The 15920-nt window shown below is 40.0% G+C and overlaps 1 protein-coding gene across 1 annotated transcript in view; it reads left to right on the forward strand.

Moving 5' to 3' along the window:
- MARCHF4 (membrane associated ring-CH-type finger 4) overlaps window positions 1–15920 on the forward strand; it is a 129295-nt gene that overhangs the window by 87669 nt on the left and 25706 nt on the right. The window contains exon 2 of the mRNA XM_039321880.1: window positions 11321–11476. Within this exon, the coding sequence (XP_039177814.1) occupies window positions 11321–11476 (156 nt within the window). The remainder of the gene's footprint in view (window positions 1–11320; window positions 11477–15920) is intronic.

Consider the following 15920-nt stretch of genomic DNA (forward strand, 5'->3'; position numbering starts at 1 on the left):
AGAATGAGTAAAATGCCAGATGTTTGGAAAGTAGCAAATACATTCCCTATCTTCAAAAGAAAGAAAAGATACACTTGGGGACTTATAGATCAACCACTCTAATAGCAATACCTGAGAAAATGAGAAATTGCTCTGTAGGCATCTTCAAATTTTGAGTCAGTATGGTCAAACACAAGTCTTATTGCATGTTTTATAGAAATGCACTAATGGGCCAGTGTAGCTTTTCAGGTTCCAAAGAGAGAAAGTACATCAGAGCATGTAAAAACATGCATGTACCTCCTGTGGCAGATAGTTTTAACTTTAAATGTATTTTCCTGGCAATACACTGCAGCTGACGTATCTTGGGAAAAGACAAAGCTGCTTCAAAAAGCTGCTTCAAAAAGCTGCTCAGAGGTTCTGTGTGAATGCCTTGCTTCTACTAGAATAGCAGCCTCCAACTCTAAGATTCTATGACAGTTTGATTTCTAGTATAATAAAAATGATCTTAAAATATGCTTAGCTTCAGCAGGTTTTCTGCACCATGTACCTCTGATTCTATGGATAAAAATGGTATTTTAAACAAACCATATATGAGGTATGAAATCAGTCATAGTCTCTGTACAGCAAATGTATTTTGAAGAAAATTTAGATTAAGTGAAGGATGATCCTTTAGACAGGCTCTGCTATGAACAAGCAATGATATTAACTCTCCAGCAAAAAGATTGTCACTTATTTATATTAGTAGTGACCGACAAAAATGACAAATACATTAAGGTGATATTACTCTTGCAATTTCTCACCACTGTCATTGTTCATTGTGAACTTGATCCTGGGTCTTCCCTATTCCTGCCTGAGCAGGGGGTTGGACTAGATGACCTCTAAGGACCCTTCCAACTTTATTATTATTATTAGTCCAGCATGTGCAGAATCCAACCGTTTTTGTCAGAATTTATTTTAAAATTTATTTGTTAAAATAGTGGAATATATATAAAAAAGGCTAGATTAAATAGTGATAATGTAAGTAAGGGGAAAAACAAACAGAACATAATCACAAAAATTAAACAAAAGAAGAGATTCATATCCCAACTATACACTCATTGACTGACTTTGTGACATCAGATTGCTGTCCGTTTTTTTCTTTGACAATCGGTCCCAATCTGGTTCTTTTAGTTTTGCATCAGTGAATCCATCGTCAATGTAAAAATGGAATTAATTTATCATCTCCTTAAATCTAAAGCACATTGAAACCTGTTGTGCTGTTTTCTCAATTTTAAAATAAAGGCTTTCCAAAAATAGATAGCAGATTCCTATCTTAGACCCACCCCCTTAAGAGTGGCTTTCTTTCCAGGTATGTAAAATTGTCCTTTGCCATACCCCAGGTTCATTAAATCCAGTTCTTCATAAGGTAACATATTCTCTATATAATTTAGAATCAAAATGAGATCCTTAAATACTGTATTTCCCTCCCCCATTATATCCATATCCATACATATTGAATTGAATCCAAAACAAACTATAACAGAACAAGACCAATCACGTGAGTTAAAGAATCCCCAAATTTTTTTTACTGCAGCACCAACATAGAAAATCTGATGTCAATCCTTTTTAAATATTCTTTGGGAACCCCTCAAAAAAATCTTATTTTTTGGTGAATTAATTTCACTTTTAAAGCAGAGGAAGTGTATTTCACATTTTTTAAAATATCTGAACCCATTGATTTTCCAGAATTAGATATTCCAATTCTTCTTTCCACAACTGAAATATCTAACTTATACTAATTTTCTTTTTACCTTTTTAATATTATACCAGATAGAATTCCATTGTTGGTTTCTGTTCAAATGCAGCATCGCTTAACAAGGCTAAAATTTCAGGTAAATGGTTTTATCAGAATGATGAAATTAGCACGGATGTCATGAATAAAATACCTCCCTTTCTATGTATGCATCTAACATCACAGCAAATGTACATTATAAAAGGGGTAAAGGTTTCCTTTGTCCGGTCATGTCCAACTCTAGGGGACGGTACTCATCTTCATTTCTTAGCCAAAGGAGCCAGCGTTGTCCAAAGACACTTCCATGGCCATGTGGCCAGCATGACTATAAGCTGAAGCGCATGGAACGCTGTTACCTTCCTTTCAAGTGATGCCTGTTTATCTACTCACATTTGCATGCTTTTAAACTGCTGGGTGGGCAGGAACAAAAGGAATAGATCTTGCATCATACCATTGCAACACTTGTTTTGTCACTTGCTCCTTTTGGCCCCCTTGCAGATTGCCCTTCATTCTAACCACTACTCATTCTGTCCTTTGGTGCACGACGGTCAGATATGACATCATCTGTTGTTGAATCAGGCTACTCTCACCACCTCAGTAACAAACTTTCAAATGTTGGTTGATTTTTTTTATCAAGGGAAAGGGGGCATGCAGAGTCATGTGAGATAGGGAGCTGTATAAATATAATGAAAATAAATAAATAAATGCTTGTAATTGCAATAAGCAGCCCTCTGAGCTCACCCACAAATTACAGATTTCAATTCTGATATACTGGGGGACAAGGCATAATAATTTTATATAACTTGTGGCTGCCACTGGATGATGCTGATCAAAACATCATTTTAATACGGATGACTTGAATTGCTCATGGGCTGTAAATAAGAGAAAAGAAGGACTAGGGGTGACATGATAGCAGTATTCCAGTATTTGAGGGGCTGCCACAATGAAGAGGGGAGTCAACTTATTTTCCAAAGCACCAGAAGGTAAGGCAAGAAACAATGGAGGGAAACTAATCAAGGAGAGAAGCATCCTAGAATTAAGGAGAAACTTCCTAACAGTGAGGACAATTAACAAATGAGAACAGCTTGCCTTCAGACATTGTGGGTGCTTCAGCACTGGAGTTTTTTAAGAAGAGACTGGACAGCCACTTGTCTGAAATGGTATAGGGCAAGGCTTTTCAACCTTTTCAAATATTGTACCACTTTTAGGATATGGCAATATTCAAGTACCACCAGTCGCTTAGCAAGGTATCAAAAACTTGATGACCAAAAAAAAAAAATGAAAAAAGTGATAAAGTACAGGTAGTCCTTGACTTACAACAGTTCGCTTAGTGACTGTTCAAAGTGACTTGTGACCATTTTTCACACTTAAGATCGTCGCAGAGTCACTTAATCAAAATTCAGACGTTCGGCAACCGACTCATATTTGTGACGATTGCAGTGTCCTGGGGTCACGTGATCCCCTTTTGCAATCTTCTGACAAGCAAAATCAATCTGGGAAACCAGATTCACTTAACAACCGTGTTACTAATTTAACAACTGCAGTGATTCACTTAATAAATGTGGCAAGGAAAGTCATAAAATGGGGCAAAACTCATTTAACAAATTTCTTCCCCTCCTCCTTTCATATCTTCTCTTCTCTCCCCCTTCTTTTATAGCCTCTCTTCTCTCCTCCTCTTTTTATATCCTCTCTTCTCTTCCCCCTCTTTTTTATATCCTCTCTTCTCTCCCCCTCCTCCTTTTATATCCTCTCTTCTCTCCCCCTCCTCCTTTTATATCCTCTCTTCTCTCCCCCTTCTTTTATATCCTCTCTTCTCTTTCCCCTTCTTTTATATTGTCTCCTCTCCCCCCCCACCTTTTCTCTTCGGTGCACCTCCAGCTGACTGCTTTCCTCAAGGCTGCACTTCTCTGCCTCCCTTTCACCGTCCCCTTCTCTTTCCCCTGTTGTCTTTTTTCTCTCTCCCTCTCCCGCCGAAACCTGCTCCTTTTATAGTCTCTCCTCTCTCTCCCCCTCCTCCTCCTTTTCTCTTCTGGGTGTGCTGGAAGCGCGGATCAGCTGGAGCTGCGTGCGCTGATCCTCGGCTCTCAGCAGAACCCAGGCAACACTTCACGCAGCTCCAGCTGACTTTCCTACAAGCCTGTGCGGCGCTGCCGCCTCTTCACCTCATCCACTTTTACATCTTTTTTACACTTTTTTTAAGTGCTTTTCAACCCATCCTACATGTACCGCCTGCCAGGTGCCGAAGTACCACCAGTGGTATGCATACCACCGGTTGTAAAGCTCTGGTATAGGGTCTCCTCCTTTCCAGCTCCATTCTGATTAATTGATTGAAGATGAAAGTCATCAAGTGTCAGCCCTTCAAGGAAGTCCAGATAAGAAGCCAAATCATGAGAATTAACACTACCTTTGTTCTATGGTCACAATAAAAGAATCTTCAGGTCTGAAAGCACTTTGCTCCTTCTTTACTATCAGAATTTTCAGATAGACCAGACAGGAAACATGATCAAATGAGCAATTTCTGTTTTATTGTAAGGCTTTATTATAAAGCTACATTAAAAGAATCTTGCAAGTCTGAAAGTGCAAACCTTTTGCAGTCTCTTTTACAGTCTGAGAAGTTAGAGACTTCCCTCTGAGCCTTTTTTTTTCTCCATCCATCTCTAATGCCCTCTCTTATCTGATTATTCCCTAGACAGCATCTCTTCACCCTGTTTCTTCAGGTCTTTCTCACATACAAGTACATCTACTTTTTACTTTCCAGAAAACTAGGGAGGGTCTCTTCTGATACCAATAAAGGAGAACATTTGCAGCTCAGGGTTGCAGTGAGGGGTCCTTGGTGCTCTCTGAGCTTGGTTGTTGTTTTACAGACATTTCATTATCCAGACTAGGTAACATCGTTGGTGCTATGGCATCATCAGGTAGCACTGATGAGGTTATCTAGTCTGGGTAATGAAACGTCTGCAAGAAAACAACCAGATCTCTTCTGTGTCATTTCTCATATCCCTTTTCCTTCTGTAGGCTGAGATGACTTTTGCATGATGGCTGTTCAGGCTACAGGTCTTCCTCCTGCCTCCCAAAATCATTCCCACAGACCATGACATTAGGATATATGCAGAAGAAAGATGTTGTCAAGACATGTTTGTACTTTAGTTAGATGCAAGTGGGCAAAATCCTACATTTATCCCCAAATACTTTCAGTGATGATACTTTATTAATAAATGGTTACAAGGCAGCAGAAAAAGTGTTGTAAGAGACCATATTGTTATATTTTTAGCATAGAAAATGGCCCGTTTCCACTTGTCATTCTTTATAAAGTCAGCATGGATTTTCATACATTGTGGAGATCATTAAAGCTACTCATTATGTTTTATTCCTAGCTCAAGGCTTTGTTGTTCCATCCCACTACCACAAATCACAGGGTTTTCTGGGGGTTTTTTGTACTTGAGATAAATCCATCAAACCATTTATCAAAGCTTTGGGCATAAAACTCAGGAACTTTCTCTGCATCAATTTCACTGTGTAGAAACTGTAAAATATCTCCCTGCCTATCTACTACTCTCTTTATCCAATCAGTATATGGTGCATATTCAGCAGGTTAGGACACTTCTTTGGTTCTAAAATACTGTTGGCTTTAAATCACAAAACATTTTATAATGCAACAGAATTATTAAATTTAAAGGTGCATAAGACTTTTTTCTTTGCTGAAATAATTGGAAATTCTCTTGGACTAACCAAAGACATAAACCCAGCAAGGATCCATGTTCTATCGCAAAGCCTCCAGATAGGAAAGCTCATGCTTTTTTAAACAGCAAGTTCATTTTTGGACCAGGCTTTGAAATAGGAACAATTATAGCATATAAACTGCAAACGGGCAAAGGGATATCAGTTGTAGAATGAGCTATGGAAACTCTTCAATGTTCAAGAGAGTAAGGAAAAAAAATAGTGAAAGAGAACTAAGCCCAGGGTTTCAATTCTGGCAAAAGAATTAATATTTTCCTCTGAAGTCAGACATCAGTATCTAGTTCTTTAAAATGATCTATGAACCATGGCTTTAAAATGGGCAGTGCTACCTTGGTTGTTTATTGTGCTTCACTGGGAATTTATTGCAAGCCATTTAAAAGCTTTCAATGAAGCTGATCATAAAATGTTGGCCAGTATAGAGACTTACCAAGACTGCTGATGGTTCATATCTCTTAATTGAACTCTGGAGGAAATCCAAATAACCTGAGATCTGTTTGTGCACATATATAGTTCCGTATGCACAACTGGCACATACTGGCATCCCATCCTTTGCACTATACTCGTTGGAAAGCAATTCTCAGCTATCCATCCAGAGAACACCAACACCTGGCATAAGGGGGGGGGCATTTGCTAAGCCTATTCTTCCCACAGGTCTACCAGGTCCCCTTTCTCTTTTGCCAGTGTGTCTGCTGCCAAAACACAGTGCAAGGATACAGCCTTCCTTACTATGGTGAAAGGTCTTGCATTCCATTTGAACTACTGCACTGTACAGTTCTTAATTCTAAGTGTGCATCCAAGTATTTTAATGAGCAGAGGCAAATACTGTGCAAGCCCTTTCCCCTATTTGGCCTTCTTTTCCTTATTGATAACAAGAGGCCACTCTTTGTGTGCAGAAGACTCTAGGAATGCAAAACTTTAGAAAGGTTTCTCGTTTCTTTTCACAGCAGAGTAATCACAACAGCTGAGAAAGTCACGCTGTGTCTCTTCCTTATGATCTGGTTTACGTTTCTCCTCATATTCATTTAAACGAAATTGCTTGGCTTGCCTGATGGTACTTCTGCTCTCTAGACCGTTACAGTGTTTACACTGAACCATGAAGACATATGCTGCTTGCAGATGACAAAACACCACTGCCAATAAATTAGAGAGGTGAAGAATTACTTCGGGTGATAGATAGTGTTGTTGGGACTGTCTGAACCTTGGCTCAAGTCTGAGTTTTGATTCCTTCAGAATTCCTCAGAGTTTCATGTGCATTAATGAAGTTTCAGTCGGTTGAAGTACCCTGGGCATTGGCTATTTTGGCATGAGAAGGGAATATAACCTGAGCATCTCTGAATTAAGTAAGAGATCTTTATTTGAAGGGCATCAAACTAAGTTTTAAATAATTGTTGGGTATGTGCAGCTTGCTACCATCACCTCCTAGGTGTAATGCAGAAGCGAGTTCTGTATTTGAAAACTGAATTCTTTCAAAGACTCCCCTAAACAGAGTCTTTTTCAGTTCTTACACGATTTATTCGCATCAAGCCCACTGCTAAATCTTCGAGCAGAAGGAGGGTTTACCTCTCTCTCCCTAGGGCATTCGTGAAGAAAAAAATATATCCTACGACTAGCTGTGAACTTCTTACAGTTTTTATTTTTATCATTAAGAAAAGCATACAAAGATAGGAACAGGCATAAGAAGAGCTCTAAAACCATGCTGAATGTTTTAATTCAATGCTCAGAGCTGGTCCTCTTCTCACACATGGTGTCAGGCACAAACAACAAAACCCACACTTGAAGAGTCCAGTTAGCTGCTTTATTGCTCAAGACTATACCCATTATCTTCTCAGATTGATGGTTTGCACCTGGGTGAAACTAGGTAAGGTTCAATGGCATTCGGCGGGAGGGGGGAGATCAGACTTCACCCTCTTGTATCCACATAGGGATTCTAGAATATGTCCTGTTTGATTCCTCCCCCTGGCTTGGCCAGTCTCTCTCCTACACACGGTATATTGAATAGTCCCCCAAAAGATTCAGGCATTTCAAAAACCCAGTACATGTTGAAGCTATCCAGCTCACCCAACTCTGTTAAATGCACTCACGGTAATTGCACCTGTGTCACATAACTGTTCTCTTCTGATTATCTTCTTGACTAGGCCTTCTTCCCACTTCTCCCCCAGCCAAATCCATGGGCAGTTCCTTCACAGGTTGAATTTCCAACTCCTCTGACTCTCCACATTGCTTGAATTGTTGAACCAGAATTATTTGCTCGGAGCCTCCTTCCATTACCTCTAGAAAGGTACCTTTACCTCTTGCTCACACATAGACTTTTTGCCAGCCAAGGGGAGGGGCTGCTGCTTTCAAATAACTTTCCTTTCTTCTTCTTTTTTCCTATTCTTCTCAACTTATAGTAGGGGTTTTAGATATTTTGCTCAGATGGCTCTCGGTCATCTCATCAAAACTGGCCTGTTTTTCTCATTCTGTTCCTCCCAGCCACGAATAGCCTTTAGGGGCTGGGGTCTATTAATCTACAATCAATAGACCTAGGGAAAGCTTCCCCTCTCTTTCCAAAATCTCTATTCATATTCATCTACCATTTCCTGTACCCAGCAGTTTAACTATTTAGCTTAACAACATTACCAACTTCACTGGAATTGTTGGGTTACATGTATAGATGTTCAGATATATACACACATGTACACATACTGTACCTCCAGCCGACACATTCAGTGGCTCTTTTCAAATGAATTGCCCCTCCTCTATTCATCTTTGCAAATACTCCCACACATTGCTTTTTTTCTAAAAAAAAAAAAAAAAGGTGCCGGAACTCACACACGTCATACAACCTGCCTTGCCTACCCTACAAGGTTCCATCCAAAAAAGGTGCCAGAACTCTGTTCTGGGCGTTCTATGAGAAAAAAAGCCCTGCTCCCACATAATCTCAGGTTACATAGTCACGTAAGAATCATTTTTGAACTTCCGTTACTTTCCCGAGTGGCCTGCTCCCCAGCAGTTCATTCAGACTAGTGCTACTATGGATGGCGTCAGATGGTAGATAGTAACAAACTCATCTGACTGGGTGGACCATGCTGAAGAAAATATAACCTATCTTCATTCCCATGCTGGATCTCTGATGCACAAATTGGTGCATTTAGTCTCAGTTGGCAAGAACCATTCATCACTGAGCATTTGAGTTTATATGACCAGGAATGGCAAAATTTACCGTTTCTCATTATAGCTTGGTTGTAATTTGGAACTGTGCAATGGATACTAATGGCATTTCTTGAGGGCGATCTCAGTTGAATGTCAAGCAGCTTTGGCTGATTTTCTGATGCAGCCGCCACATTCGCTCTCACAGGTTTGAAAGGACAGTAGAAGATACTGAAGATTGCCAGACATTGGACTTACATTTTGTCCCTGTGTAAATCCGGAGGCTGTATCCAAGTTCTATGAAGCAGTCTTTCTCAAGAATTCGGTCTCTCTTCCTCCCTCTTGCAGTCATATTTTGTGTTTTCCACGTGCAAGAGATTTTGGCTATCAAGCTGAAAACACTGAAAGAGTAAATCGGTTGCCTCTTTTCTCTGTGTAACTAATATTTGCAAGCAGCCATATACAGTACAAATTTGGAAAGGCAGAGTCTGAGCATTTTAAGTCAGCTAATCAAATAGCCCGAAGGGGTGAGAGTTCAGTACCGGAAAATAGCACCCTAATAATATATTTCTCAGCAAATTATCTCCCAGCTGAATTGATTGCCATTATTTATATTACAGCAAATAATTTTCCAGGGCTGTTGGCTGTGACTGAAGATGGCAGTCTGTTCCCTGTTCAGTATGGTTCAGCTCACTGGTCTGAATAGTCTGATGTCGTTAACTGTATAATAACATTCACTGGTTTCCATGTTATACAGAACAGGTGAGCCTCTAGAACAGTGTTTCTCAACTTTAGCTCTTTTATTATGTGTGGACTTCAACTCCCAGAATATTCCAACCAGGACTGCTAAGGTTGCAAAAAACTGCTCGAGAGAATTAGTGGGTAAGAGATTAGGCTTTGCTGGCTGGGGTGTTCTATGAGTTGAAGTCCACACATCCTAAAATGGCTGAAGCTGAGAAAACTGATCTAGAAAGTTAGAGGTAAGAAATTAGATTTGCCTAAACAAAGGCAGAGATGGCAGTGCCAATTGTGAATATTAAAAGGCTTATAATATCAGAGGCAGAAGGGAATGAATTAGTCTTAAGCCTCTGGTCTTTCTATCCAGTATCTGAGATCAGCAACAGAATCATCAGTAACCATTTTAGAAGAATATATTTTATTTTTAAAACAAGAATGCAGTGTGTTGACCTCTAGAACAGGGATGTTAAACTGCCAGCCTGCAGGCCGGATGCGTCATGCCAAAACCGCGCCCAGCCCAGCTCCGGCAATGGGGAAAAAGTCATGACACGTCACGACACGTCACATGACGTTGCGAGTTTGACACCCCTGCTCTAGAAGATGGTATTTCTAATCACATGGAAATGATTTTCTGAATGCTATGCTTGGGAAGGGCTTAGTGGCAGAATTTTACAATGCAGAGATGCCATTTATGCCAACAACCCCTACTCATTCAGTTCCAAGGCCAAACAACACAAACCAAAAATTGTGTTAAACGGAGGAAAGGGGGGTGGGTTAAAAAGACTAAAAAGGGTATTTGAAAGGACTGCACCTTTTTGTCAATCAAGAGCAATCAATTATTTGAAAACAACAACGACATAGATTTCTATGTTGTGTTCTGTGTGTAAGGGTCTTTAGATGAGTTTGAGCCTAAAGGCCTAGTTCAACTGTGCTTGTTAAGTACCTGGGAAGTATTGCTGAGCTTTTCAGTGAATTTGACCCAGCTGATTGTATGAATCCCATAAATAATCTCACATTCCCCAAATTCCAGGAAAACTGGAAGGATTGATAATACTCAATTCTTCAGAAGTCTAAAACTTATAAGTGACTGTGGCATGCTGTTTGTTCAGTTTGAGCTTAGCATGCTGCCAGAATCCAGTTTGTAAACTATGAGTTAATCTGCTGTGGGAATCCAGTCTCTTACCATTTTCAGTTTAGTGTCTTCAAACTGAGTTCAGTTGCTGTTGATTTCATGGGAAATTTCTTGGCAGCAGTAGAGAAGTGATTTTCCATTCCTCCTCCTTGTATTTTTTCCACTTCCCAGTTTAGCCTACAGTCTTGGCATTGATAGTTAAATCATGGCTTACTAATATTTATGAATCTAATTTCTGCCTTTATGCAGTTGGGCAGTCACATGGAAAATGTTCAAAGTACGGCTAGTTAGGACACCGTTGATCCTTTCAGTTTCAGGTCCCTCATCTTGCATGCTTGCTTTGCAAGGAAAAAGAAACCAAGTCTAGTTTCCTCCAATGCAAAGGTAGGTGGTAGCACTTCAGTATGAGAAAGACCCTTAAGCATAGCATTCCTTATGTAAATAAACACAGTCATTATATCTAAACTGTTTCTTGTTGTCCCTTTGAGTCAGTGTTGACTCCTAGTGATAGCTTGGACAAGTCACTGGAGTTTTCGTTGCAGAATTTTGGAAGTGGTTTGCCCTTGCTTGCTTCTTTGGCCTGAGAGGGAGTGACTGGTCAAAGGTCACCAAGCTGACTTCATGCTTATAGCAGGTCTAGAACCTGATCTGTAATCTGGTGCTTTAGCCACTACAACCAAGCTAGCTTTCTTATATATACTGTATTTACTATATACTGTATTTACAAGTTTACAATGAATGTTTAATCCACCAGTCCCATAAGAAAAAAAAAGTGCCTGGAGGGAGCCATTCCAGTAAGGAATTTTCATAAGTATGTAATGTTCTCTTTCCAGGGTGAGTTGCTGAGTCCATGTCGGTGTGACGGGTCAGTGAAATGTACACATCAACCTTGCCTGATCAAATGGATCAGCGAGAGGGGATGCTGGAGCTGTGAGCTGTGTTACTACAAGTATCACGTCATTGCCATAAGCACAAAGAACCCCCTGCAGGTAAAGGTACTAGAGATTATTCCAAAGTCTTTTCCTTTTCTTGTTTTGGCTTTTCCCTGCTTCCTGTATTTGCCCTGTTGGTTATGCACATGTGGGCTTTTTCATTATATGGTGCCCTGTGTGTGGTGAAGAAATGGACCATTTACCGTATATGCCGGCGTACAAGGCGACCCGGCGTATAAGACACCCCCGTCTTTATCGCCGGGCCACATTCCAAGAACGTCGTCGTATACACCGGAAACTACCAGTATTTCCGGCGTATAAGACGACCCCTGTCTTTGGCGGCGATTTCAGCGCTCGCGGAAGTCGCCTTATACGCTGGCATTTACAGTACTTTAGTTACTTTTTAGAAAACACATCAATGTGACCAGGGTGAAAAATAAATGGAGACTTCAAGATAAAATATTTTGCCAAGTAAACACAAAAGGTTTGCTTCCACAAGATTGTCAACTGTGGCTTTAATCAATTCAGGGGACACATAGTCCAAAATTAGATTCACATTTGCTAACTTGCACAGGTCTGAATCAGAACATCTGCTGTTTGCAACGGGAGGGGGGGAACCTTTTGGTGTATATGAAAATTTCCTTTCATTGTCAGTATCAGTCCCTGAGGCTGAGATAGTGGGGAGACTGAGAGCTGTTCTGTACCGCAACCTAATCTGCTCATGCTGGTTGGAAAGTCTGGATTTCAGGTCCTACCTCGGGCTTGGGATGATGCTGGATGCTGGAAACCATTCTGTCTCAGCATCAGCAATGATGGGCTGCTGAAGGCAGAATGGTTCTCCATCTTTGTCTCACAAAACGCTGGCAAGTGAAGTGGAGGAAATATAAGAGGCCCATCCTCCTCTTCTCTCCCCTTATTTCTCCTGCCATTAGGAGTTGGTAAAAGAAATAGGAGTAGAGTTCTGACTATTACTGGTATGCCTTTTTGCCACACTAGTCGAGTCCTGACTCTCTTGCTGCCAAAAGCCCAGTAGCTGAGGACTAAAGGGGTTGTCCATTGCAGGTGGCCAATAGAAGCAGGACAAACCTCTGCCTCAGGAAGATTCAGCTCAGAGCAAATACTATGGCAAAAGTCAAAACACGACATTTCTGCAGTGAAGCAAGAAAGCAATAGTATGAGCCACATTTGGGATAGCAGCGATGAGGTGAGTTGAAGGCAGGATCGTCTGTTCATATTCTCCAGATCCATTTCCTAAAGAATTACCAGTCTGCATTTAGCAGACAGTACAGAAGAACTCTGAGTTCAGGTCTGGATCTTAGCCAGGGGCAGCAGAATGAAGGATTAATATCCTAGAACAGGGCTCTTCAAACTTAGCCCTTTTATGACTTGTGGACTTCAACTCCCAGAATTCCTCAGCCAGACATGCTGATTGAGGAATTCTGGGATTTGAAGTCCACAAGTCATAAAAGGGCCAAGTTCAAAGACCCCTGTCCTAGAATATCCTAGCCACTAGGATATAAAACGAGAGCAAAGCCCACTTGCTAGTGACACTGATGATGTTATCTAGTTTGGATAATGAAATGTCTGCAAGAAAACAACCAAGCCCCGAGAGCACCCAGAAGCCAAAGCTCATCCCTGAACTTACAGATACTCTCTTCTGTTTGCAATAAACAGTGAAATGTGCTAATCCCCTAATATTTAAACAAAATATTAAGCACTACATGCTGATGTTACAGACTTCTTAGCATTTCCTCTCCAGCTACTGCCAGATAGTTCACTTAGAACCCAGAATTGAACTAGTGGAAAGGATGCCTGCCATTGTATTGCCCTGGCCAATTTAATTTATAGCAACTGCAGAATTTGATCTACTAGAATCTGCAAGTCAGCAAAAATACAGAGACTCCTGAGACATACTCCACTTGGTTCTGAGGCACACAGTGTGGAGGCAACAGCCTTCCTGCTTGAAATAGTGGCCTCAGCAATATTATTCCTGTTTAACTTGTTCAGAACACAAATCTCTGCTGAATTCAAAGTTAATGTATCAGGAACTGGAAATTGTCATTCTTAATGAAAGGAAGCAGCCCTCTGCCTCATTTGCAGCATGCATTTCACAAATTATATTTGCATCCCACTTTTCTTCTAAAGAGTTGAAAGTAAACGTATGTTCAAAGTCACTATTGGGTCATCACAATAACCCCTGGTGGGTGGGAAGGAGATTTTGTGGCTGTGTGGGGTCTTTTCAACAGATCTCAGCAGTTTAAAACCATCTCCCTTATATGATCTCTGTGTGCTACATCACACCATCACTCATGGAGGGGAAATATATGCAGGAACACATAGCTGCACAAGAACAGATGTAATTGCCAATAAGGAACATGTCATTTTGAACTAGAATGGCATTAAAGACCCGAGTAAATGATCAATAAAAATCAATAACACATACACACACACACACAGCAAAGTCTACAAATATTCAATAGATCAAATGAATGTAATCTCTTTTTCACAAATAATGTTTATTGTAGTGTTTAATCAACATCTTAATTTATGGGATAAACTAAATCTTCCTTTGTTTCTCCTCACCCCTGCTTCTCTTAATTCCATAGAATAAACAGCTCTAAACAATTAGTTTTAACAAAGAGAAAAAGATTAAAAATGTCATTCCCCCTGAGAGAAGAATTTAACAAAAATATATAAAAGGATTGTGTCTGACTCCTTCAATCTTGATCTTTTGGGGACCTTGTTTAGTACCTCAATGTTTGAAAACAGTCTGGATGACACTGTCATGAAAGATACCCTTTCATAAAATAATTGCCACAATGGGCACTATTGGTGACAAGATACAAACAGAAAGATAAATGTATACAGTGAAGCTAAAAGACAAGGTGGTGGAGTTCCTGCTCCAAGTTCAGCCCATTCCACAGAAAGATAAATAGTTGAGGCTGAAAATAGGTGAAGAGGTTTTTCATTGGAATTGTGTGGTGGCTCTGTGGTTCAGTTTGGGCTCAATTTAGTCATCTGGAAAATTGCTTAATGTATCTTGGACTGCTTAAAAGATTCTCTCATTCTACTCAGAGCTAAATCTAGAGCAAACATCGGGGCCTGACTATCTTAGGAGATCCCCAGAAGTTTCCAATATTTAACTTGGCTTCAAACTGTATGAGAAGCCTAGTGGTGGGGATAACAGAAATGGATTTACCAGGAGTTTCAGGAGGGCAGCATCTTGAGATCACACTGCTGAAATTTGGCAACAAAATTTCATCAGTGTGATTAATAATAATAGATTCACTACCACTAACATTGGTTGTCATTGTAATGATTCCTCTGTTAACAGTGTTGAACAATCAGGCCATGTCAATCAAATGTGTCTGCCAGGCTATCACACCTCCTTTACATGGACAATATGAAGCTGTGTAAAAAAAAACCTCATATGAAATAGAATTGCTGCTCAGCACTGTCATATCTACTGCCAAGATATTGCAATGGACAAATGTGCCACACCCACCCTCAACAAGAAACAAACAGTGAAAACTGGAGGAATCAAGTCACCCTCCGGCAGTAACATGAAGACTCTAGTTGAAGATGATCACTACAAATACCTGGGCATCCTTCAAGCTGTCAACATCAAGGACACTCATGTCAAGAAGAAAATTGGAAGTGGATAGATCAAGAGAATGAAAAAATCCAAAGTCAAGGAAGGCAATACTATCAAGGCAATTAACACCTGAGCAATTTCAGTCATTATATGTACATCTGGATTAATGGACTGGACTCAAGCAGAACTAAAAGCCATGGATAAGAAGATCAGAAAAATAATGAGAAAGAATCATGCCCTTCACCCATGCAGTAATATTGATAGACCTACTTACCAAGGCAAATAGGTGGGTATGGAATAATTAAAGAAGAAAAATGGCATTTGAAGAATATCAGAGGGGACAGTGAAGAAAATACACTGAAACTTACTTAAAAATACCATGAAGGCTTACTCAGTATTTTGGAAGTTCTCTATCTTGTCTTCTTGGCTAATCCTGGAGTCTTCCCAAAGAGACTTTGTTCTTTGTCTTCCAGAAGTTATTTGTTTTATAGGAAATATAATATTCACTTAATGCCTTCTTTCAGCTACTTGATTTTTACTGCTTTTCTTTCATCTTGCTCCCCATATTTTACTGATTGTTGTTATTAGCTGCCCGAGCAGCATTTTAGTGCCAGAAGGAGACAATATAAACTTAAGCATTCCTATAAATATGCATCATCAGTCTTTCTGAGGGGACAAAATCTGAATGGGTGAAATTTGAAAGAATTGGATAACTGCTGATGACATTGTGTTGAAAGGCTTTTTTAAAACAGAAAAAGTCCTTGTAACTATTTTGACATATTCAATAGAATTAAATTGCATTTGTAGCGGAAGTTGCCACATGCGTGAAATACAGTTTGCACATTTCTGATTGGTGGGTACCAGGAGTTTTGTGCAACGTTTTTCAGTTTTAGAGTAGCGTGTGAA

The sequence above is a fragment of the Crotalus tigris genome, unplaced genomic scaffold (genome assembly GCF_016545835.1).
Source record: "Crotalus tigris isolate CLP2741 ecotype Arizona unplaced genomic scaffold, ASM1654583v1 scf7180000023829.5930981, whole genome shotgun sequence".
Taxonomy (NCBI): domain Eukaryota; kingdom Metazoa; phylum Chordata; class Lepidosauria; order Squamata; family Viperidae; genus Crotalus; species Crotalus tigris.